Source organism: Phacochoerus africanus, chromosome 12 (genome assembly GCF_016906955.1).
Source record: "Phacochoerus africanus isolate WHEZ1 chromosome 12, ROS_Pafr_v1, whole genome shotgun sequence".
Classification (NCBI taxonomy): Eukaryota; Metazoa; Chordata; class Mammalia; order Artiodactyla; family Suidae; genus Phacochoerus; species Phacochoerus africanus.
This window is the reverse complement of record NC_062555.1, coordinates 48,504,889-48,531,472: the sequence shown is the minus strand read 5'-3', so window position 1 is coordinate 48,531,472 and position 26,584 is coordinate 48,504,889. Positions and strand designations below refer to the sequence as shown.

Sequence of the window (26,584 nt, the reverse complement as noted above, 5' to 3'; positions counted from 1 at the left end):
TTTCAGCGATATTCAGGGAGTTCCCATTGTGGCTCAGTGGGTTAAGAACCTGACATAGTGTCCATGAGGATGTGGGTTTGATCCCTGGCCTCACTCAGTGAGTAAGGATCTAGCCTTGCTGTGACTGTGGTGTAGGCCTGCAGCTGTAGCTCCAATTTGACCACTAGCCTGGGGACTTCCATATGCTACAGGTGTGGCCCTAACAAGAGAAAAGAAGGAAGGAAGGAAAGAAAGAAGGAAGGAAGGAGGGAGGAGGGAGGGAGGAAGGGAGGAAGGAAGGGAGGAAAAGAAAACCTCACCAATACTCAGAAGGTAGAAATCATTGGAAGCGCAGTGTTGGGAAGTTGAGGCTTATTCCATGGGGGCTTGAGTTGAGGTTGATCTCTGATGGGCAACTTGTTGGATCATGGTGCCTTAGGAGGCTAAGATTTAGGGAAGAAATAGGACATTTGGTATGGGTCATTTGGGGTTGGAGGGTGTAGAGGATCTAAATGGAAAACTGTGGGAGGAAATTGAAGCTGAAGGTAAAGATCTGGGAGTCAAATCTAGAGGTGAAAGGGAAAACTAGGTCATTCCAAAAGCCATAGTCTGCATCTATGAACCCCAAGCTCCCAATCCATCCCATTCCCTCCCCCAGCCACAAATCTATGATGGAGCATGATAATGGGAGAAAAAAGAATGTATGCATGTATATGTAACTGGGTCACCACGCTCTACAGTAGGAAAACAATTGTATTGGGGAAATAACAATTTAAAAATTTTTTAAAAAAAGCTAAGTCAGAGGCAAAATCACAGTAGCACCCTGGCTTATTCCCACTGCTTCTAAGAAATAATTATGTCTATAAAATGAGCTCAGAACTTTGAATCATTTAAAATGGAAGGTAGCAAATCCATTCTCTGTTTACCTGTACCCAGAGCATCCATGGCACGGTCTAAGAGAATTTATATATGATTCTGGGAAATGTTTTGACTCTTCCATTTGAGTAGAGATGTGATTAATATTCTGAAAACAAAGAACGCCTGAAACGAATTGCCTAGTGTGAAGATTGGGAATTTTTATCCAATGAGCATCCTGACTTCCTGTTCAAACGCTTGCTTTTTCTTCGTGCCCTGCTGTGACTCTAACCTTCTTCCCTCTGATAGAAAGCAGAGCTGACCTCCACTGTCTTTATCTTTGGAGGGTTATTTTCTCACACGTTTCTTGAGGGAAGCAATTAGACGTTGTGTTTTGAAGGCGTCCGGATAAATGATAAAATGCAGACATTGTGACACATTGTATCAGAAAGTCACCTTACCCCCTCCCTGCTTAGCTGTATCAACAGTAACTTGAAAGCAAATCTCATGGGTGAACAGAGAGTAGGGCTTTGATGGAATCGCCTCAGTGAGGTGGCAGACAAAACATAGAAGGTTCTTTTGAAAGAAAAATTAATTTTCCTTTGGAGATTTTTTTGTGCCAAAGAACTCATCTATTCTTGCCTTGAGCGCAGATGTCGGAATCAGATGACACATAATTGCATGGCTCTTGCTCTTTGCTTTCAAATTGCTTTTCTTTTTCCTAACATATCCTCACGTGGCCATTGAATGAATCCTAAAGCGCTCCACGCTGGTGTCACCCGCAGGAAGTGACCCAAGCGAGCCAGTGTTCCCTCACCTCACTAATGGCTGAGCTACTAAAAGGTGTTTTCAGACTTCATGTGATTTTACTGAACAGAAATAGCATAGAGGGGAAATCTCCCATCATCCAAAGCCCTGTTCATCCATGAGAACTGGACACTTTTAACTACTGTTTTTTTCAACTCTGGTCACAGTTAGAGCAAAGGTTTACATGCAGGGACTAGAAACGGGGTTTCATTACTTGTCAGCGTTGCACCTTCCTTGGCTTTATAAAGATGCTACTCACCTCTTTTTCATCTGTATAAACGCCATCAGCTACTTGGAAATATTTAAGAAGCAGTTTTAAGTAATCTTTAATAGTTTTTCTCTCTTCTTTTTTTTAACTAAGAACCTAAGCGTTATCATTTTGTACTGTTTTTGGTCTTACAAACCTTTCAAGACCACCAATATAAATCTACTGGTTATTCTGTGTAACTTTTCAGTTATGTTTGATTTCATTTTTTGTTGTTTATGGTGAGGAAAAGGGAAGGGAACTGATGTGTCCATTGAATTCTAGGGTTTATAAAATCTTTTAGCCATAGATCGAGATTAAAAAAAAAAAAAACTTAGGCTGAGCTACTGAGATGCACCTTTCACTTCCATCTCATCTATTTAAAAACTGTAAATATAGCTAAAGCAGCTTTTTGGGCCAGACAGTGAATTTTTATTTCTAAAACTATCAGTTCAGCCTGGAAAACAACATCTTCCCTGAAAAAATAATCGATGAGACGAGGAGGCCAGTTAGTCTGTGGCATCTCCATTTAGTTGACCTTGACCTAAACACTAGAGTTTTGCAGATTTGCTATTTACATTACACACTTGGGAGTTCCTGGTGTGGCTCAGTGGTTAACGAACCCAACTAGCATCCATGAGGACGCAGGTTCAAACCCTGGCCTCGGTCAGTGGGTTAAGGATCCGGTATTGCCATGAGCTGTGGTGTAGGTCACAGACATGGCTCAGATCCTGCTTTGCTGTGGCTGTAGTGGAGGCCAGCAGCTGTAGCTCCAAATTGACCCCCTAGCCTGGGAACCCCCATATGCCACAGGTGCGGCCCTAAAAAGACAAGAGACAAAAAAATAAATGAATAAAAATAGATCACACACTTGAACATATTTTATATACATCTGCTTTAATTTTTCAGAAGCCAGGAAAGACCCAGCTCAGATGATTGTCTGATTATTAGGGAACTTCTCCTGGTGCATTTGTTATATTTGCATTGCTAATGGGTCAGAACAAATTTGTTGTTAATTAACTATGTGGTGAAATCGGGTCTCCTCTTTGATTGAACTTGTGCCCTGAAGAGCCACCTCCAGGGGCTGTAAGGCGAGGAGAAAGCAAAACAACGCACCTCCAGGGAGCTGGTACCTGACTGGGAAGTACACCTGCCCTCCTGCCTTCCCCAGCGCCTCCTCCCTGCCATGAATTATCGATTCTGGATATCTGATAAGCAGCACAGTGATCCCCTGAGCTTCTGGGACAGGCGAAACTCTGAAATTATAGGAACATCTGACCACTTGTTCTGGAGAAAGTGCGCAGCTTTCACCCGATTGTCAGTGGTGTCTACAATCCCGTGAAATTTAAAAGACCATGAGCCCAAGGATTTGGCTGAAGTGGGTGAGCTCCACAATGCAGAGCCAGCACCAATACGTACCCTTTTGTTCTACCCACTCCTGCCTGTCGAGTTCCTGCCCCTCCTTCAGCAGCAGGGTCCGCTTCAGCTCCAGTTGTCCTTTCCCGTGTCACTCATGAAGCATTGCAGATGTGCAGACATGGTTTTAGGCATCCAAGCCCCCACTTCTTCCTGCAGTACTGATCTCACACCAGAGGGGCTACCCAGTCAGTCTGTTGATGACATGCTCATCGCATTAGAGGGGAAACTTCTAGACAGAGGATTCGATCAGGAATGCAAAGTACATTTCTTGGTTGTGATGCATCATAGGCACTACACGTGTTTTCCTAAGCAAGGTGTTCTCGAACACTTTGGTAAAATGTCAGGGTCAAAAACTGAACTTGACCCAATTAGGGTTGAGGTTTGTCGGCTCTTGATCAGTGGGTTGCCAAGGGAAGAGGGAAGAGTATCCCCTCCGGGATGACGTGACCTAGAAGGACAAGGCTGTCACCCTAAGCAACTGGCAGGATCAGGGCCAGGGGATGTCAGGGACTAGAGGTTCATGTCACCTGAGGCCGTACATCCTGACACATGACTGAAGCCCCTGTTGCCCACAGCCCCCTGCTGAGGACGAGGGCGATACTCTATCTCCCTCCACCCGCCGTATTTGCCATAGAGAGCGAGTCAGGCAGATCAAGGTCAGACAGACCTTTGCCGTGAGCAAAGGCAAAGATACCAAAGCACGCATTTAACAAGGACGAAGGTGGAGACATGCCCAGATGGGCAGAGCTGTAGACCAGGAAGCAGGTGGAGACAGAAAATACTGATGCCAATCTGGGACCCCAAAGACGGAAAAGATGATCGCGGCAAATGGAGAAAAACGTAGCAACATAACAAATTCAGTTTTGCTTCTAATTATTTTTAAATTTTACAGTTTTGGTGTTAAGTTTGGACTTGGAGAGGCATTCCAAAGTTCTTTAGCTAAACATTAAAAAAATAAACCTAAAAACATTCGACATGAAATATAGATGTGTCCATGTCCCTTCTTAGCCTGAGATGAGCTACTATACAACATTACTTTTAAAAGACGAGCTGCAATAAGGTAGTTGAATTATAAAGTGATTAATCGTGTAAGCTGCTGCTCAAATAACCCTCCATTTAGCAATAACGGGATATTACTCGAAAGCAGTGTTGTTTGTCTGTTCTCTTAATGTCATTTGCTCACTGTGCTGAAGTCTGAGACGGAGATGAGCTGAAATTGTAAACCCATTTGCAGATCACTACACTAAGCTAATTTCCTCTCCCTTTAAGTCTTGTAACTTTCACTGGCAATTAGACCTCCCTTGGGAGCTGATGTCAAAGACAAGGTTATCTGTAGTTTCTTCTTTGTGGGTTTTATTGAAAGGGATTTTTTTTTTTTTTTTTTTTTTTTTTTTTGCTGAGCTGAGAATGTGGGAATTTGATTTAAAGGGGGAAAAAAAAAAATGGCTTAGTTCACCAAAACCTTACAAAAGCAATTAGGCAGGAGTAAAATTCCAGGTCAGTCTCAAAAAGGGAAGGTTTTTTTATTAAACTATATTCCAGTATCATCTGTGCTCTTACCTCCCACCACCTTAAATGGCCAAATTGCTGCCCCTGGTCTGGAAGGGAAGAGTTGTCATTGGGAAAATGACACCAGATGGTTTTGTGGAAACCAAGCTAAGTGATAGAATTGAGTTAATGGTAAATGATAAGATAACACTTTGAAAAAACATTGAAATAAACAAGAAGCTGGGAATCAGTCATTCTCCATAGCCTAACCCACACCAGGCCTCCTAAAAATGCAACCCATCAGACAACTGGATGTTTGAGATTAAATTATTCATAAGCATAGGCTCCCTGTAATAATCATTATCCCTATTCACTGGACCTGGCTTTGATGGAGCATTTCCAGGAACATAAAAACAAACTGTCATGTTCATGCCTGGTCATCAGTAAACACTGAAAAAATTCTTTGGTTGTAAAACGGTTGTTTAGAGATCGAACAACTTCAGGGACTATATTCTTCTCTTCGTTCGGATGTGGGAAAACCCTGTTAACTTTGTGTGGTAGCTTCCATTTCAGCTCCCTCCCAGGTGAGGAGGTCATGGATGCTCACCTAAGGATAAGGATACTGACCACCTGAGCGTCTACATGATGGGCTTGGCGTGGACTTTCTCATCTAATCCTCACAACTACCCATGAGACAGGTCTTATCCTGTTGTACAGTGGAGGAGAAAAGAGTTAGGAGATTAAGCAATTTGTTTCCAGTCAAAGGGTTTGTAAGAGGTAAAGCCAAGCTTGGCCTCAGATAGGACCGTCTCCCAAATTCATCCTTTTCTGAATCTGCCCACATCACTTCTATAGTGATCACAGACACTCCACTCCAGGCGACTGGAGATTCTGGGGGTGCATTTTCTCAAAGACAGGTCATTTCTTTTCTTACTCTTTGGGAAAACAGGGCTATCTGTCTCCATTCTCATCTTCTCGTTTAACACTGCTTGCTTTCCAATGGGTACCCAGTCCTAAACAGTGTATTTAATTTACTGTTACTATATAAACATTGCACATGACTCGAGAAGTGACTATTTCCTCCTTCCCATAAGGAAAGGAGAAATATATATTAATTATTAATTAGTTATAATTCCCATAGGAGAGGATAAATATTTCATCATTAATTGATTATTTATTATTAATTAAATATCAATTAATTGATATAGAAATAATATTGATTATTTTTTCTTATTTATTTGATATGTAATAAAATACACTGACTATAAATGCTGTTATAGCATAATTATATATACTATACTTATATTTGCAATATGAATATATTTCATATATTAGAACTATACATAAAGTACATGAAGTATTTAAAAATATTTATATTTACAAATAATTTACATATATACATGTATAACCACACATACAGTAAAAGCCCATTATCTTTTTTTATTTTTTATTTTTTTGTCTTTTTGTCTTTCTAGGGCCGTACCTGCAGCATATGGAGGTTCCCAGGCTAGGGGTCCAATCAAGCTGTATCTGCAGGCCTACACCACAGCTCACAGCAACGCTGGATCCTTAACCCACTAAGTGAGGCCAAGGATCAAACCCACATCCTCATGGACGCTAGTCAGGTTCATTAACTGCTGAGCCATACTGGGAACTCCCTATTATCTTTCTGATATTGACAGACAAATGTCACAGCTATCTTAATAGCTTTGCATGACATAATATAAAGACTTAGCACAATTATGTAGAGTATTTGACTATAAGAATGCAGAGTTTTTTAATATAATCATGTAGAGCATTGGAGTATAGAAGTAATAAATTTCTATATAGCAAATGTCTCTGGCCCCAAATTATGGCCTTCAATTAGTAAAATTACTTAAAATTCTGGCAAAATTAAGGAATTTGGGCATTTATTTTTATGATGCAACCCTGACTAGCCTACTTATCTTGTATTTTAGTTTACAAATTAGGGAACTAGGTGGCACAGGAATCGACTTGCCAAGGTCTCTTAGCAAGTCTTGAATAGAAATGGAAAAATATTCTGTTTCCACTAAATACTGCCACCAGAGTCAGACAAGTGGAAACCTCAATAGCCCTCTGTGAAATCTAATGTATCAACTTGAAGAACAAAACCATTCCATGCCTTTGGTTAAGTTATTAAAAACTATTGGATACTTGGTCTGTTTTGGCGATTTCACATCTTTTATATCGCCCCCTATTTTATGACCATTGAATAGCACATTGCTATTAAACCTGCTCTCTCTAAATAGAACATTTTCTAATTTTTGCTAACTTTTGACTTCGTCAATGATGAGAAGTTAAAGTCATACGTCTAAATAGTGTTGCTGGAGATCAAAGTGCCTTGAATTTTGCAAATGTTTAAACGCGCTCTGCCTTCCGAAATCCAATGGTCAGATACTAGATTTTCTTAAGTAACAGACCTAACATCATTTATAATTGCAAAATTTTTAACTATCAAGCATTTTCCTACAAAAAAAAATCCCCTTTTGGAAGCTCCTCCCTTGTGCTGAAGCAGGTTAGGGATCTGGCATTGCCACAGTTGTGGTGCAGGTTGCTGCTGTGGCACAGGTTCAATCCCTGGCCCAGGAATTTCCAGATGCCACACGTGTGACCGAAAAGAATCAATAGGCTGGCAGCTGTAGCTCCAATTTGACCCCTAGCCTGGGAACTTCCATATGCCATAGGTGTGATCCTAAAAAGCAGGCAAGCAAGCAAGCAAGTGGGAGGGAGGGAGGGATGAAGAAGGAAGGAAGGAAGGAAGGAAGGTCGGGAAGGAGGAAAAGGAAGAAGGAAGTTGAAAGGAGAAACACTTAAGATGCAGAATCAGGGAGTTCCTGTCGTGGCGCAGTGGTTAACGAATCCGACTAGGAACCATGAGGTTGCAGGTTCGGTCCCTGCCCTTGCTCAGTGGGTTAACGATCCGGCATTGCCGTGAGCTGTGGTGTAGGTCGCAGACGCGGCTCGGATCCTGCGTTGCTGTGGCTCTGGCCTGGGCCAGTGGCTACAGCTCCGATTCGACCCCTAGCCTGGGAACCTCCATATGCCGCGGAAGCGGCCCAAAGAAATAGCAAAAAGACCAAAAAAAAAAAAAAAAAAGATGCAGAATTAAGAGTCTTTAAACAAGGCAAAAGTTGTAGTAAAAAATGATATTCCTAAGGCTCCTGGACACTATCTTGTGATACCACCATCCAAATACAAATTTACGGAAGAGGACCAGGCTTCATCAGAGAAAATATTAAGTTTTGGTTTGGTATGAAGAATTTAGTGCCTTTAAGACATCCAGCTAATGTTCAGTAGGTAGTCAGAGAGAATTAGAAGTTCAGTACAAAGATCTGGGCTAAGGTTTTGCTCTTTTTTACTTTGAGGCAATGTAATATCGCACAAATATATGTAAATTATTATATCCTGCTGGTAAATTGACCCATATTATTCTGCAATGTCCACTTTTAATGCTTCTTGCCTTAATGTCTGCTTTTCCCAATTTAGTATCATGTCCCTAGCTTTCTTTCAGTTCATGGTGTATCTTTCAACCTCTCTGCTTTCAACATGTCTCAGAGTTCCCTGGTGGCCTAGTGGCTAAGGATTTGGTGTTGTCACTGATGTGGCCCAGGTCACTGCTATGGTCCTGGTTTGATCCCTGACCCGGGAACTTCTGTGTACCTCGGGCACACCCAAAAAAAAATATATATATATATACGCAAAACATTTCTCTACCCTAAAGAATATATTTGGGTTTTGTTTTATTTTTTCTTCCATTTGGAGAATGTACCACGTTAACACCTAATAAAATCACTAACATAATGGGATTTAAATAGACCACTGGATTATTTGTTATTTGTTTGCCCTCTATGTTCTTATGTTTCTTAATCTTTTCTTGCCTTTTCTAAATTAAATCAGTTATAACTCTCTTTCAGAAATCATTACTTACATATTTAGTTATTACCTTAGAGATTACAATATTCACCTTAATTCATGAGAATCTAATTTTTTTATTTTTTTACTCAATGAATTTATTACATTTATAATTGTACAATGATCATCACAAAGAATCTAATTTAAAATTAGTCCTTTTACCAGATCATGATAAATGCAATGTTTTAAATCCATTAACCCACTTTTGTGCTGTTAGTGTCAATTATTTAAATCGTACATATGTTTTAAGCATATAAAAAACACTTTTATTTCTTTATGCAATTAGTAATTATGTGTATTTACCATTGCTGTTTTTCTTTTCTTCCTGAATTTCTTTTTTTTTTTTTTTTGGTAGATTTTATTCCATCTTCCTGAATTTCTATGTTTCCATCTGGGATCAGTTTATCCCTTTTTAAAGAATTCTTGTTTTTTTTTTAATTAATTACAGATTTTCTGGTAAAAAATGTCTTTTGTTTTTTATGTTTTCTGGACTTGGCTTTCTTCTGCCTTACATTTTGGAGAATTTTTTTCTCTGAATATAGAATTCCAGTTTGGCAATTATTTCCATTCAGCACTTCAGGATGCTATTTCATTGTCACCTGTCTTCTATCATTTGGGTTAGAAAATCATTGAAGAGTACTTTCTGTGCTGTCCATGCTTTGGGACCCCAGCACCCTGGTCACCCCATTGTGGAGTATGGTACTCTATAGTGAGCTAATACTGTGTGTGTGTGTGTGTGTGTGTGTGTGTGTGTGTGTGTGTGTGTGTGAATTTTAGCCATTCTGATAGATGTACGGTAATATCTTGTGGTTTTCATTTGCATTTCTCTGATGGTAAACAATTTTCGTGTGCTTTTTTGTCATATGTCTATCTTTAGTGAAATATATGTTCATAACTTTTCCCCACTTTCTAATTGGATGATTTGTTTTTCCACTATTGGGTTTTGAGAGTTCGTCTTATATTCCCAATTGTAGTCCTTTCTCAGGTATGTGATTTGCAAATATTTTCTCCCGTCCCTAGCTTGCTTTTTCATCCCCTTAACGGGGCCTCTCTTGGAACAAAAGGTGTCCATTTTGATAAAGTCCAGCATATCAGTTTCTCCTGTTATGTATAGTTCTTTGATAACAAAGCTAAGAACTCTACCTGTCTTGGGGTCTCAAAGATTTTCTACTTTGATTTCTTCTAAAACCTTTATGGTTTTATATTTTTCACTTATGTTTATGATCCATTTTGAACTACTTTTTGCTTAAGGTCTGAGGTTTAGGTTGGAGTTAATTTTTTATCCTCTGGCTGTCCAATTTCTCTGTCACCATTTGCTGAAAAGGAAGTCTTCTTCCTCCACTGACTTGCTTTTGCATCTTTGTAAGTAATCACTTGCATGTATTTGTGTGAACCCACTTCTGGGTTCTCTGTTCTTTTCCATTGACCTTTTTGTCTAACCCTCCACCATAAGCCTACTATCTGGATAATGGTGGCTGCATAGTAATAGATGGACTGATCCTTCCCCATGTATTCTTCTTTGTCAAGTTTGTTTTAGCTATTCAAGAGCTTGTGCCTTTCTATGCAAATTTTAAAATGAGCTTTTCATATGTCAACAGAAAAATCTTGCTAAGGTTTTGCTAGGAATTAAGATGAAAACTATGTATCAGTTTAGGAATAATTGACATCTTGACCATGTTTTTTTTTCCCTTCCACGAACATCTTTTTTATGTGTATATTACTCAATGAATTTATTACATTTATAGTTGTACAATGATCTTCACAACCCAATTTTACAGCATTTCCATCCCAAACCCCCCAGCACATCCCCCCCATCCTGCAACCTTTCTCCTTTGGAAACCATAAGTTCTTCAAAGTCTGTGCATTAATATCTATTCTGCAAAGAAGTTCATTGTGTCCTTTTTTCAGATTCTACATGTAAATGATAGCATTTGAAGTTGGTGTCTCATTGTCTGACTGACTTCACTTAGCATGATAATTTCTTTTTTTGTTGTTGTTGTTTTTTTGCCTTTTCTAGGGCTGCTTCCTGCGGCATGTGGAGGGTCCCAGGCTAGGGGTCTAATTGGAGCTGTAGCCGCCGGCCTACGCCTGAGCCACAACAATGCAGGATCCAACCACGTCTGAGACCTTCACCACAGCTCATGGCAACGCCAGATCCTTAACCCACTGAGCAAGGCCAGGAATCAAACCCACAACCTCATGGTTCCTAGTCGGATTCATTAACCACTGAGCCACGGCGGGAACTCCAGGGCATGATAATTTCTAAGTCCATCCATGTTGCTAAAAATGCCATTATTTCATTACTTTTAACGGCTAGGTAATATTCCATTGTGTATATGTACCACATCTTCTTGATCCGCTACTCCTCTGTCAATGGGCATTTAGATTGTTTCCATGTCTTGGCTGTTGCAAATAGTGCTGCAATGAACATGGGAGTACATGTGTCTTTTTGAGTCATGGTTTTCTCTGGATAGATGCCCAGGAGTGAGATCACTGGATCAAATGGTAGTTACATCTTGACCAAGTAGAATCTTTCAATCCACCATTTATTTAGATCTTCTTTAATTTCTTTCATTGCTTTGTAATTTTCAGCACACTATTCCTGTATGTGTTTCATTAATTGTGTATCTGAGTATTTCATTTTCTTTAGAGCAGTTGTATATTTAACTTTGGTTTCCACATGTTTGCTGTTAGGATATAGAAATGTGATTGATTTTTGTGTGTCGTTCTTATATCTGGAGTTCTTGCTGCCATTACTTATTAGTTCTAGGAATTTTTATGTAGATTCCTTGGGATTTTTTCCATCTGCAAATAGTGGCAATCTTATTCCTTCCTTTCCAGTCTGTTTTTTTCCCCCTTGTCTATTACCATGGCAAGAGTTTCCAATACTTTGTTCAATAAGAATGGTGAGGGAAAGTATCCTTGTTTTGTTGCTGATCTTAGGAGGAAAGCATTTACTTTTTCACCATTAAGTGTCACATTAGCTATAGGGTTTTTTAGATGCTGTTTTCATTTATGTCATGAATGTACATTCGATCTTCAAATCCTCTTCCCGCATCACTTGGCATGATTACATCATTTTGCTTAATAAGCCCATTAGGTTCCTCTGCATTATTTCTCTTGATTGTTGCCCACACACTACAAAGATTTGGAGGTGCAAGTGGTCTGGCCAGTGGTTGTTCCCGCTGGGAAGTGCTACAGCGGCACCAGGACAGAGCCACTGGTCTCACTGCACAGAGATGGAGGCAGGCAGTCTCTCCAGGCAGGAGCGTTCATTTCAGGATGGGAGTGGTTCTGGCTCAAAGGATATTCCCCCAAACTGACAGCGCCTCAGGTCAGAGGTTATAGCTCTATGGGGCGCTCATAGGGATCCATTCTGGTCCATCTCCCCAATTGAAAAATACTCCCACTGGTTGCCTCAGAGATCACAGTCTTGATTGCAATCAAGAGTCAAGTTCATAGCAGTGTGCAGCAAATTTGATTTACATCCTTAGAGAAAGCGGGCTAGCCTGAGGTAGAGACTGCTTCTGACTGCAACTGGGTCTTTCCATTATACAGTGGATGTGTTTGGAGACCCCAATTCTCCCACCCCAAGCCCACCAATTTCCCTGTCCCAGCCCCCCTGTGCTATGCATAAACGCTGAGTGTTGTTTGATCTCTGTATGGGGGCACACAGGTTTTGACCCTCCAATTGGTTTTGGGCAGGACGCCTTCTCTGCATGGGGAATAGGTCATAGGGCAGTGCTCTGACGAGCATGTATCATTGGTATAGGAAAGCGCTCCGAAGAGCCTGTCTCTGGTATCTGCATGTGTCCTCACTGCTTGATCACAAGCCTCCTGCTTTTGGTAACGATAAATGGCCTGTTCTGAATCACTGGGGTCTGAGGCCCTATCCTATCCTACCTAACAAGTCCTTTGTAAAATTTCAAGGACTTCTAACATGGCTCAGTGGTTAAGGAACACGACTAGCATCCATGAGGAAGTGGGTTTGATCCCTGGCCTCGATCAGTGGGTTAAGGATCTGGCATTGCTATGAGCTGTGGTATAGGTCACAGACTCAGCTCAGATCTAGCATTGCTGTGGCTATAGTGTTGGCTGGGGCTTCAGCTCCAATTGGACCCCTAGCCTGGGAACCTCCATATGCCCCATTGCAGCCCATTTTCATGAAATGCCCTGGGACTACTGATGCATACATAAAGTGCTTTCAGTAATACCAAAATAATGCAAAGTAAATTAAAAGTTAATGAGATAATTCTCTTTATCCTAAGTTGTTTATATGTCACATTGCTCTTTAACTTGTGACTGTCACTATTGATTAGCTGCTGATACTACTTTTCTTTCAGTAAATTACCTTTCGTTTAGTATTTTAGTTTTATGCTTCCCAAATATGACCAGAATAACTACATATTCTGAGTTAAATTAAGCTGTGTCTCAAATTAGGATATCCAAAATGAGTCACATTGAGTGAAATTATTAAAAACAAACAAAACATCACTCAGATTACAATCACCATTAAGTTTCTTTTCTCTTGCGCAACAAATACTTTAAAAGTGGTGAATGTTTAAGTTTTTGTAGAATAATAAAGGCAATTTACTTTTTTAGCAAAAAAAAAAAGACAATATGTTCATGTGAAATTTAGTTGAACTTTTTAAAGGAATTCACTTCTTTAGGGCAGTTGCAAACTGCAGCTTTGAACTTTACAGCAAGATGCAGGCAACGAAAGCCTCATGGAGCTTCCGTGTCCCTAAGGCACCAGCTTTCAATGTGTGTGTGTCCTGTTTCAATGAGCTTCCTTCAACTACAGCCTGAAGCCTTAACGGGTTCCCTGGAGAACAGGAAAATGCTTGAAGTCAGGCGGATCCTTATCTGAAAGTACAGCTAGCCACCCACCATCTGTCCAAGTAGTGGTTGTCCAGAGATGGCTAGAGATCCTATCCAGAAGACCTGCATAAAATGTCAGCCCCCTGTAATGTCAGCAGTGGAAATGTCAGTTCCCAAGATAATTATTTGGAAATGTATCTGACTGCACTGAAGCCTTCAAGTTGTTTTCTCTTAGATAATACAGCTAATTCTTATGGTCAGATTCATTCTAGCTTGAACTTCACTTGGAAGGTTAATCATTGGAGAGAAATCCTTTAGGATTCAATTACTGATTTTTAATTAGGTCGATCTGGACCCAAATATATGCTACGGGTATATATTTCCAATATGTCTTTCGCCAACCATTTGCTTTCTCTAAAGCCATCCCTCTTTTGCAGGAAGTGTTTCTGATTCGGTGTGAGGGTTAGAGTGATATTTGCTCTCTGTCTGGCACGGGGAGTGTTGTACAGAGCGCTTCTGACACAGCCGGCTGATGGATGGGAGTTCACTGGATGGTAGAACAATGTGGGATAACGAGGAAGATGATAGACTGGTGATGCTAAAGAACACGTCAATGCTAAGGTCATACACTCGCTCAAAAACAGGAATTTTAAAATACCATATAGTAAACAAGTATAGGAAACCATTTCATCGTCTCACAGTCCTCCCTTGTTCTTCCCGTATATCCTGCCATTGTTGAAATATAGAAATTGTGATGTGGCAAGAGCATTTGTCGGCAAAGAACTCTTCTTTGATGAATATTCATCTTTATATTTCCCCAAAGACATACGCCGTGGGAGGAGCAGGAGCACAGAGCAGTTGTGCCATGTTTCCATTCCCAAGTGGGTGAATCAGAGCAATTATAACCATTTTCCGTGCCACACAGACCCCGAAAGATGTTTATCACATAATATCCATATAGAATGTGAATTGTATAATCCACTCATAATGTTATACTTACTTCAGTTACTTGACTATTTCTCACACAACATTGTATTTACTCATATGATACTGATATAGAACATGAATTGTATAATTCCCGCCGTAATGTTCTATTACTTCAGTACTTGCCTATGTCTTCATACAATGCTATATTTACTCATAAAATATTCACAGAATATTAATTGTACAATTTACTCCACAATGCCACATTTATTTCAATTACTTGATATTTATTCCTACAATATTATATTTACTCATATAATATTCATATAAAATATGAATTGTATGATTCACTCAATGTTATATTTACTTCAATTACTTCGCTATTTATTCATATAATATTATATTTACTCACATAATATTATTCATAAAGAATATGAATTGTATAATTCCCTCATATAATATTGTATTTACTTCAATTACTTGACTATTTTGGCCAGGATTATCTGATGATAAGTTTAGTTCTCCATTTTCTTTATTCTGTGTGTAGATTTTATGAATTAAGCAATGTGCTCTATTACAGTTTGATAACTCAGAATAGCTATTTTTGTACTTGTCCGCTATTGCCACACTGATGCTGCATAACGAACCATCCAAAATTCAGTGGCTCATACCACTGAAGCATTATTTTATCACTTACGGGTCAGCAGGCTGGTTTGCCTGCCTGTTCCAGGAGGCAGGCTGACTGTGCCTGGCTCCACCGTACAGACTGCGGTCAGGTCAGCTCTCCACGCAGGTATCCAGGGCGTGAGCTCTTGGTGGATCGAGGGAGCATGAAAGTCCAAGCCCAAAACACAAGCACATTTAAGGCCTCTTCCCACTTCATGACCACAACCATTCCATTGTGTAGAGTGAGTCGTAGGGTGGAACCTAACATCAAGTGAATGGAAGAATGCACTCAGTCCATGCTCGGGCACTGCTGAGAGAGACTGCAGGGTTAGGAGTCATGCAGGCACCACTCAGTCTGTGCCAGTGCCCACCAGCATCTGCAGGTTCTTGACCTGGAATTCCCAGAAGCCAGGGTGTCTCTGTCTTAAGACCTCAGTAGCAGCAATACCAGCCTTGTAGAATAAGTCTGTGCAATGGCACTCGCTGTGCCCAATGCATTCGTCATTCTGCCCTTATAAACTTAGTAGCAACAATTAATAAACAAAGGGTGATAAAATATATAGCTTGAATTTTTTTAAATAGCATTTCGTTTTGGGAGCTGATACAGTCGTAGAAATAAAGCCCAGCGGCATGGTTTTCCTGAATACAGACCTCCAATGCTGCACTGCCCCTTGCTGCCTCCAGCCCAGACCGTGGCCATGTCCTTGGGCCTTGCCTCCACCAGTCCCTCCTTTATGCATAAATGCTGCCATCAGATCCATTTCTGGGTCAGACATGAGGAGAAGGTGCGTTCCTTCAGACCCCACCACTCCTCTGATCAAAAACTGTTCAAGGGGACCCATTATCCATAGGATGAGGTCTAAAGGTCTAAAAATTCTATAAATTCTTCTTCACTTAACCTTGGGTTACAAGGTCTTTCACCCTGGAATTGCCAATTCCAATCCTATTTCTAAAGACACAGATCAAATATCACCTCCTTCTTGAACATTTTAGATCCTTACAACCCAAAGTAATGTCCTTCTTCTTGCAAAGCTCACAAGACTTTTCCTGACTCTCTTCTGTCACCTGTCCTGTTCTAAATCGCATCACCATTATTTATCTATGACTAATCACTGCTGTTGGACTACCTTTCATCTCTTCCCATCTCAATACTAACTATATTTCCTTGACTAGTGAAACAATACAAAATAGATAAATAAATTTCTCAATCATTAGTAGCCTCAGTGAGTAATGGTTCTTCCCTGCCTCGCAGGTCAACACACTGAAGTGGTTTCCTTAAATAACAATCAGTCCACACCGGAGTAAAACTGTGTGAATTCCAATTCTTTCTTTACTTTGCAGGCCTGTTTCATAGGAGCAGAGTGATTAGTGTTGCTTTGGTTTCAGAATGTCCTAGATGCCATCAATGGATATATCAGGGGCTGGGCCTTTAGAAGCATTTCAACTCCAGGAAACATCCGACTGTGCCAATAATCTGTAGTTTTACTTGACTCAAAAGCTCTAGCAGAATAGCCTGACCAACCAAATAAGGCCTCTGTACTGAAAAAACGCTCCGCACATTTGATACCCTTTGCCTCCTGAGCTCTGCAGCCATTTTTTGCCTTTGTTGCCAAGAGCCAAGTCTTGGCTCATAGCGCCCCCTAGTGTTGAAAGGAGCCCTCTCACTGTTAACAGAGAAAATGAATGGAGTGAGACCAAGTAAATGGAAGGCCAGTGTTAGTGAAATTTAACTGTAACCGTGAAACCTGGGGTTTTTTTGTTGTGGTGGATTTTTTTGTTTGTTTGGTTGGTTTTTTTTTTTTTTTTGGTTGGTTGGTCATTTGGTTGGTTGTTTTTTTGCTTTTTATGACTGCACCTGGGGCATGTGGAAGTTCCCAGGCTAGGGGTCAAATCAGAGCTACAGCTGCCAGCCACAGCCACCACCACAGCAACTCGGGATCCCAGCAGCGCACCACAGCTCACAGTTTAATGCCAGATCCTTAACAGGCAAGGTCAGGGATTGACCCCACATCCTCATGCATACTGGTTGGACTCATTTCCGCTTCACCACAACAGGAACTCCCAGTAACTGTGGAACATGTGATGGTCCACATTTGCGCAGGATGCAAGCTTTACAAATACTCCTTTGGGCACTAATTTCGTCTCTATTCTTACCAGGGCAGTTCTGAGCTTAATGCATCCTCGTGTGTTTCTTTTGAAATTGTCAATAGAGTTTTTCTTTTTTTCGCATCATTTCCAAGGCATTAACTTAGTGGGAAAAAAACTAAATCCTGGGTTCTGAGGATTTAGAGTTTGTTCCATATTTTTTTGAGGAGTTTGTTCCATATTTTTTTCTATCATAGAACATTAAGAATATTCTTTATCTCTCTTTTGTATTTTTCTTCTAAATTTCTAAGTTTTCATTTCATAGTCGATCTTTTTTCTTCAATAGAGTTCCCCTTCTTTAGCTTCCACTCTTTTTTTGGAAAAGAGAAAAAATCAAGTATAGCGTGTGGTTCAGTTAAAAGTGGATTATAGTGTTAAATGCCTCTCGGCCTCTTTCTATCTGATTATTTACATAAAAAATTTGTTGAGAGCCAGTTTTCTTCGTATGTTGGGTAAATTCTCCTTAAATTCAGTCTTCCATCTGATAGTGTTCATAAAAGCAGAACATAAAAATAGAATCTGTGCCCAGTTTCCATCGGTTTTATTATGCAAAATATTTTATTTTGTATAAAATTGGATGTTTCGAGGAGAGAAAAAAGCTTCAGTCAATCACATCACGTGTCCTAAAAATGCACGGCGAACCCTCTCTGTTGACGCACTTTTCTAGGCACCCAGATGTGCGTGAGTAGGTAGAGACGGATGGGTTAGTGATGAAAAGAGGAGATCAATAATCAGGAAGCTAAGGCAAGGGGCAGCCACACCTGCCGAAGCTCAGGAGGCCCAGAGAGGAGTCTGGTAAAGTCCATCAAGATGGGAGAGCACATGAAACTCTGTGATTCCTAAACCCTCCACATGAAATGCAAGATCCATCCTCTTTGTTCTACCTGCTGATGTGTCTCTGTTTTAACGCAGGGCCACAGCAAGGATGCGGTGGTTATCTGACAGGTTCAACTCACACGTTTGGCTCTCCTGATTCTGATTCAAATGGGAGATACGACAAGAATTTGAACTGCATCTGGTTCATCACCGCCCCTGTAAACAAACTAATCAAACTCACCTTCAGCACATTTGCTCTGGAGGCAGCAACGAGTTTGCAGAGATGCATTTATGATTATGTCAAGGTAAGGCTACGGCGTTTCTGAACAGTCTTCTCATCCAGGCTTTCTCATGGGGTCTTGCAGTTTATGCCACGCAGGAAGCCCTGAAAATTGTGAGAACTACTTCTTTTTAAAATGGCTTGTCTTCAGTGACGTGTGTCATGTATAATCCTGCAGCTGCTTTCCCTTCATATCAAAGGTATCTTTAATAGGAATGACTCAAAAATTGGGCGCAGCTTCTAACATGAGCTGTGAGAGTCACGGTTCCTGCGAGCCTTGTCAAGAGACAAGCTATGGGAGGATGGGTTGTGTGGAAAGAGACACTCAAAGGATCTTTGGCCAAGTCTAAACTAAATGACGGTGTCTCTGTGCAAATCATCATCCCTTACTTTATTTTTAAAGTTAGTATATTTACTTCTGAGATTAGTTTTAGATATGAAACATATCTTTGTTCTGAAGTCCCATTAGAAGTAAATCAAGAAACTTTTCTATTCAATTTTTTTTTTTTTTTTTTTTACTTTTTAGGACTGTGCCTGTGGCATATGGAAATTCCCAGGCTAGGAAAGAGTCAAATCAGAGCTACAACTGCCAACCTACACCACAGCTCACAGCAATGCCAGATCCTTAACCCACTGAGCGAGGCCAAGGATCAAACCCATGTCCTCATGGATACGAGTCAGGTTTGTTTCCGCTGTGCCACAATGGGAACTCCCATGACGCTCCAGTATTAATCCTGTATTATCAGGCTATATGGATTCAGTTTAAAAGTGCTAAGTAACATCAATATATACTGCTACACACTTGAGGGGGACAACAACACATGAGGCAGTATTTCTGCTCAGAAGTAGCTCAAATTTGATTGCAGAATTAAGAGATCACACATGCATATCAGTATGAGGCCGTTCTAGACAGCCAATACTCAAGTGCTAACTCATGCACTGAATATACGCTCAAAGCCATGTGCCAGACCTAGAGATTCTCATACTAAGTGAAGCTACTCAGTGAAAGACAACCATCATATGATATCCCTTGGATGTAGAATCTGAAAAACAGGCACAAATGAGCTTATGTGCAGAACTGAAACAGGCTCAGAGTCTGAATATAAATGTACGGTTACCAAAGGGGGCCGGGAGTGGGGGGATGGGCTGGGGGCATTGGACTGGCATCTGCACACTGTGGTCTGTGGAATGACTGGCTAGCGGGGACCTGCTGTAGAGCACAGGGAACTCTGCCCAATATCCCAAGACCGTCTCTGAGGGAAAAGAATCAGAAGGAGAACAGATGTGTGTCCGTGGAGAACCGCCCCCTGTGTTGCACAGCAGAAATGATCAGAACCTTGGACACCAACCCAACCTCAAGGCGACTTTAAAAAATGAAGAAGAAAGTAAAAGGGAGGATGCGTCAGGACGATCTAGTGCGAACAAGAAAGACCAGGTAGAGTGAAGGAGCGCTTATTCACGTCTGGAGGGAGGCTGTTCCCGGCGAGGTGAGCATGCGAGAAAGGCATTGAAGTTGGAACGAGCCTGTTCTTGAAAGAGTGAAGAGACTGGCTTTATCCCAGCAGAGTACTGTTAAAGCAGAGCGAGAAATAATTGTCTCAGTAGAGAAATACCCAGAGTACAAAGGATCTTGAAAGTCAAACTGGTGTTCCGCTTGTGGCTCAGCGGCAATGAACCTGACATAAATCCATGAGGATGTGGGTTCTATCCCTGGCCTCCCTCAGTGGGTTAGGATCTGACGTTGCCATGAGCTGTGGTGTAGGTTGCAGATGCAGCTCACATCCCACGTTGCCATGGCTGTGGTTAGACTGCAGCTGTAGCTCCATCTAAGCCCCTAGACTGGGCATTTCCATTTGTCATGGGTGTGGCCCTAAAAAGACAGACAGACAGACAGACAGACAGACAGACAGACAGAAAGTCAAACTAATGAATTTAAATTTCACACAGTTGGAAGTCAGGAGTGATTGCAGGTTTTCCAATGAGTGATGAGAGCGGTGTTTAAGAAAGTCGACTCTGGGAGTTCCCTTTGTGGCTCAGTGGGTTAAGGACCCAACGTTATCTCTGTGAGGATGCAGGTTCGATCCCTCACCTCACTCACTGGGTTAAGGATCCGGCATTGCCACCAGCTGCTGTGTAGGTTGCAGATGTGGCTTGGATCCAGTGTTGCTATGGCTGTGGTGTAGGCCTGCAGCTGCAGTTCTGATTCACCCCTAGCCTGGGACCTTCCATATGCCACAGGCACGGCCATAAAAAGGAAAAAAAAAAAAAAAAAAAAGGCAACTCTGGAGTCAGCATTTGGGTGGATTGTGTAGGGAGAGTCTGATTTTAGGACCCCAGGGAGAAGTTACTGTTGGGTAAGGAGGGTGCAGACACACGATGGAAGTGACAAGCTTTGTGTGAGAGAAACTTTTAAATTCAAAAATGTTCTTAAATTGTAAAGAAATTGGTTTTAAAAAGGGGGAAAGAAAAGGTCCTAGACAAAGCGCACTTTTGAGCACTTAATTATAGGCTGTCTTGCATTTTCACTGTGAAAAGCGCCAAGCCGGGAAAACCACAAGAATGTCCATCCTGGTAGGAGGAGGCTGTGGTTTTGGAAGGTGTGGGCTCAGGCTGGGTTAGAGCAGGGCAGATGGGAAGCTGCCCCGGGGCAGAGAATGGAACGGAGCTTGGGCTAGGAGACAGCAGCATGGACGGAGAGGCAGCCTCAGCGCATCTCTCAAATCCGGGGGAAAAAATGCTTCCTTCCTTCCTTCCTTTTTTTTAAAAAAGCTTTCTTGAAGTAGAGCTGATTTGCAACATTGTGATCATTTCTGCTGCACAGCAAAGTGATTCAGTTACTCCTGCACAAACAGCCATTCCTTTTCAGACTCCTTGCTCATGCAGCTGATCACAGAATACTGGGGGGAGCTCCCTGTGCTCTGCAGCGGGTCCCCATCAGCCAGACATGCCATAGACCTCACTGTGCACCTGCCAATCCCGAACCCACACCGTCTAGCCCTCCTCCCACCTGTCCCCTCTGATAACCATGAGATTGTTTTCAAAGTCTATGAGTCTGTTTCTGTTCTGCAAAACGAACTTGTTTGAAAGATGTTTTCAGGAGTTTTCATTATGGCTCAGAGGGTTACCAACCCAACTAGTATCCATGAAGTGGGTTCGATCGCTGGCCTCTTTCAGTGGGTTAAGGATCCAGCATTGCCACAATTTGGCATAGGTTGCAGTCGAGCCTGGATTTGCCATTGCTGTGGCTGTGGCCTAGGCCTGCGGCTGCAGCTCCAATTGGACCCTTAGCCTGGCAACTTCCATGTGCCACAGGTGTGTCCCTAAAAAAAAAAAAGAAAGGTGCTTTCTTTGAGAGAGAGAGAGCATGGTGTTAGAAAGCCAGACCCCTGCTCAACTGCAGGAAAGGTACAGATCAAGGCAGCTGGAGAGGACAACAGAGGCAGGATGGGAAATAGATGAGTCATGGAAAAAAATGTACAAACCAGGAATAATGCAGTTATCACTGAAGTCAAGGGAAAAAGTCTTTTACCAAGCATAGGTGGTCAATACTATTAAATTGTAAATTAGAGGCCGAGAAAGGTTAAGATTGGATGACCACCATTTAAGTAAAATAGTGGCACAGAAGCCAATCAGAGGGCCTTCATGAAAGATGACAGATAACAAGAATTGTCGGTTCAGACTGAATTCTTTCCTGAAAAAAGACCAAAATGGCCAGAGCAGCCTAAGCTGATGTTCAGGACTCTTTGAGCGCTTCCTGGACTTTACAAAAGGTGACATGCTTTTGGGACAGGTAATACGGACTCAAACCCAATTGTGCACCTGACAAATTTCCCTATCTCCCCAATTCCTCATCACCCCCTCTGTTGAAAAACAAACAACAAAAATAGAAGTCGTACCTACATTGAGAGGCTGTTTTGAAGATAAAGATAACGTATGCTTGGGTGTTCAGTACTGTGCCTATACAGATAATTTGTAAACCAATTTAGTTCTTTCTCCCCACTTTGGGTAAGTCCAAATGGGCACGTGTGGAATTTCCTTTTCTTAAAATATTATGAATAATTGATTTACGTCTACATTATTGTAAATGTAAATTCACATGGGATATTTATTTCTTTTATTTATTTATTTTTGTCTTTTTAGGGCCACACCCACAGCATATGGAGATTCCCAGGCTAGGGGTCAAATCGGAGCTGTTGCTGCCAACCTACACCACAGCCACAGCAACACCAGATCCAAGCCGCATCTGCAACCTACACCACAGCTCACGGCAATGCTGGATCCTTCACCCACAGAGCAAGGCCAGGGGTTTAACCCTCGTCCTCATGGATGCTAGTCAGGTTCGTTACTGCTGAGCCACAGCAGGAACTCCCACATGGGATATTTAGAATGTGGTGCTGCCAGGAGAGCTGATTGGATTTATTCTCAAGATCCATTTCTCTGTGTGTGACTTAATCGTGTCATGAAAAGAACTTTTTTCTAAATGCCCTCAAGTCCTTTAGGACAGAAGTAGCAATACTGAAAACAAGGAGTTATTCTCTAGCTTCGATATTAAAATGTTCTTTTTTTCTTTTTTCTTTCAAAGACATTCTATTCAGACCTACGTTTGTTTTCCTTTGGGGGAAAGCAGTTTCCCTCAGTTGGCACCTTCGCCAGCTTATACTAACCTGGCAGATCCCAGAACAGTGCATGGAATGTGAGGCCTGGAGGTACCTTTATTAAAGAGATTCTCTGTGATAAATGGGACATTCGACTCTTTTTAGACTGTTTCTTAGAGATGATAATGAAATTGCCTTTTTAAAAAGTTAATTTAATTCTGTAGGTAGATAATACAAGTGAAAGCATGCCAATTCCATTATTCATTCGTAATTATATCATGATTGCTTTTGAAAGGGTTGACTTGCCAAGTTATTAAGGTAACTGCGTAATCAGGGAATTGTGTATTTCACCGAGTGGCTGCTGTTGAAATTGACCTCACATCCAGCCCATGAAGAGTCACGTGACATGATGACATGCCTGACTCTGTGCCTGGCACTAGAGGTGTGGAGAAGCAAAGATAGGGTCCCCAGGAAGCTGTAAGTGGCTGAGACTGATGTGTGAGCATCTAAATTACTGTATCACATGACAAAACCAATAAATGTGAACAGCACAGAAGAGCAGAGCAAAAGAGGGTCTGAGTGGCGGCTCTCTGGGGTTCAGAAAGGCTTGCTCGATGGGGTGGCTGAGCTGGATTGTGGAGGATCATCTCAAAGGCACGCTTCCTGTGGGAGGCTGGCTCCCGAAGAGAAGGTTAAGGGGGGGCTGTGAGCTGCGCTGTGTGTGTTCAGCTTCCTGACCCCAACTTAGCCATCGGTTAAGTGATTCCTCTGTGGAGAGCAGTGAGTGCAACAGCAGAGAGGGCTCAGAACTGAGTGTGACCGACATTCCTCTGCCAGGAAGTAGGGAACCAGCAGAAAAGAGGTGGCTCCCTCCTCACATTTCTTCTCACCTCAACCAGTGCCAATATTTTCTAATGTCTCTTTGACCCTCCGAAATGAAAGTCGTCGATGCCACAGCCTAAGGATATGCATAATGTCAGTTTATAATTATGCGAAATGCAATGAAAAGGAGAAAGAAAGGGAAAGCCTATAAAATAGTGTGCATTTGAATATGTCAGTGCTCTGACACAACTCTGCTAAGTCAGCTGATAGAGTAGTTAGACTCTTCCTATCTGCGGAGTCGGGCAAAGGGACAAGTGTAAATTTAAAGGGCTAGGGCTCGGCTGTCTTTGCAACCTGAATGCAACAGCAGCAGTCATCCACAATGTGAATTTGCACAATGGTGGAAAAATTCAAATAGTTCTCAAGAAAACAAACTCCCGTCTCCCCTCAACGTACACAACAGTTGCCTTCTTGGAAACTGGGTGCATATGAAAACTGTGTAAAATATTTGTGTGTTTCTGTGGAGAATGGACTTAGGTGCTGGGATCAAATAATTGTGAACGGTTTTATTACACAAACGTCTGGCAGGGCCTTCAGAGGTGTGTGGGACAGAGAATGAATCTTCAGTGTGCAGAACTGTCGTGTGCCTTTGGATGGGATTCTGCAGTGGGGCTTCTAAAACACTAAATCCCAGCCATAGCCTCATGTTATTGTCATGAGCCCCAAACCCTCCACGTTTGCAAAGCGCCCCCTAGGGGATGGTAGTGTTCCCATGGAAAGCCTCATTTACCTGCTGGGCTTAGCCATTCAGTCAGTGGTCCGTCCCTGGGAGGAGCACAGGTCACAGATGCAGCTTGAATCCAGTGTTGCCATGGCTGGACCCCTAGCCTGGGGACTGCCATGTGCCACAGGTGCGGCCTTAGAAAGATAAACAGAACCCAGGTTAGAGCCTACAATTCAGGTAGGAGAAGATACAAAGTCCTTTCCATGAGGCATAGGAAATGCAGGGCTTGTCCCAGTGAACTGTCCCAAATCCCACCTCTGTTGTCTCTCACACCCTGAGCTCCAGGCTGTCATCAGATGGGGAGATGTTGAGACAAGCCAGGCCTTTGTTTCTTCCGTGGCTGTTCTGGGGTGTTCTTCCTCTTTTGTTGGTCTGGAAGGGCTCTGCTTCCTTTTATTTATTTATTTTTTATTATGGTTGATTTACAGTGTTGTCAATTTCTGCTGTATGGCAAAGCAACCCAGTTATACACTTATATACATTCTTTTTTCACATTATCCTCCACCGTGTTCCATCACAAGTGATTAGACACAGTTCCCTGTGCTGTACAGCAGGACCTCATTGCTTATCCACACCAAATACAATAGTTTGCATCTCCTAACCCCAAACTCCCAGTCCACCCCACTCCCCCCCCCCCCACTTGGCAACCACAAGTCTGCTTTTTTATTTTGTCTCTTTAGGGCCACACCTGAAGCATATGGAAGCTCCCAGTAGAGGTCAAATTGGAGCTGCAGCTGCCAGCCTACACCACAGCTCATAGTAATGCTGGATCCTTAACCCACAGAGCCAGTCAGTTCATTTCTGCTGAGCCACGACGGGAACTCCCTGCTTAGTTTTTTTTTTTTTTTTTTTTTTCCTTTTAGAGCCCCTCCCGCAGCATATGGAGGTTCCCAGGCAAGGAGTCCAATCAGAGCTACAGCTGCCAGCCTGCGCCACAGCCACAGCAACACCAAATCTGAGCTGAGTCTGTGACCTACACCACAGCTCATGGCAACGCCAGATCCTTAACCCACTGAGCGAGGCCAGGGATCAAACCTGCAACCTCATGGTTCCTAGTCAGATTCGTTTCCACCCCCTACTTACTTTTAAATGCCAGTTCTCATGTCTGTGTGAGGCCTGTGCTAACTCAGTGAGCATCTGGGTTCCCCACGTAGACTGAATTCCCTTGTGGCACTCATTTTTCTCTTATTTATGTACAATTTTCACACACACACACACACACATTTAACTTATGAATCCTCCTTCATCATTGATTTGTGAGTCAAATTAGTGTCTTGCAGGTAGGAAAAGTGCCTTAGGTATCCTTGTATACGCAAGACCCAGCACTGCATCCCAACCCACAGTACATAGAAGAAAAGTGCTCGCTGATGCAAATGTGAAAGGTGATAATAAAATTTTAACTTGTTTACCAGAAAAAGTACATTACCTAAAACCTGGCAAATCTACACTTCCACAGAATGAAAGGATTAGATAGAGCAACTCTTCAGTTTCTTTTGGCTTGAAAATGTTGCTAAAATCATGTTTAAGCAGAAGAAACAGTGCCATCTAGTGGTAAATTTATGTTTCCTTTGACGTGACTTATTTTTATTTATTGAATGTGTCCTTATTTTTTTTTCTTTGTAGGGCCGCACCCAAGGCATATGAAGTTCCCGGGTTAGGGGTCAAATCAGAGCTGCAGGGGCTGGTCTACACCACAGCCACAGCAACACGGCTCCTAGGCCCGTCTTCAACCTACATCACAGCGCAAAACCACACAGGATCCTTAACCCACTGAATGAGGCCAGGGATCGAACCTGCATCCTCATGGATGCTACATCAGGTTCTTAACCCACTGAGCCACAATGGGAACCCAAGACATGACTTTTTAACCATTTCTATTTTATATATTCCCAGCATTTAAAAATTACGTCAGGAGTTCCTGTCATGGCGCAGTGGAAACGAATCCAACTAGGATCCAGTAAGGATCTGGCTTTGCCATGAGCTGTGGTGTAGGTCGCAGACGTAGC

At 42.0% G+C, this 26,584-nt stretch overlaps 1 protein-coding gene across 1 annotated transcript in view; it reads left to right on the top strand.

Moving 5' to 3' along the window:
- Positions 1-26,584, top strand: part of CUBN (cubilin) — a 316,180-nt gene that overhangs the window by 263,563 nt on the left and 26,033 nt on the right. Inside the window, exon 60 of the mRNA XM_047755040.1 lies at positions 18,194-18,402. Within this exon, the coding sequence (XP_047610996.1) occupies positions 18,194-18,402 (209 nt within the window). The remainder of the gene's footprint in view (positions 1-18,193; positions 18,403-26,584) is intronic.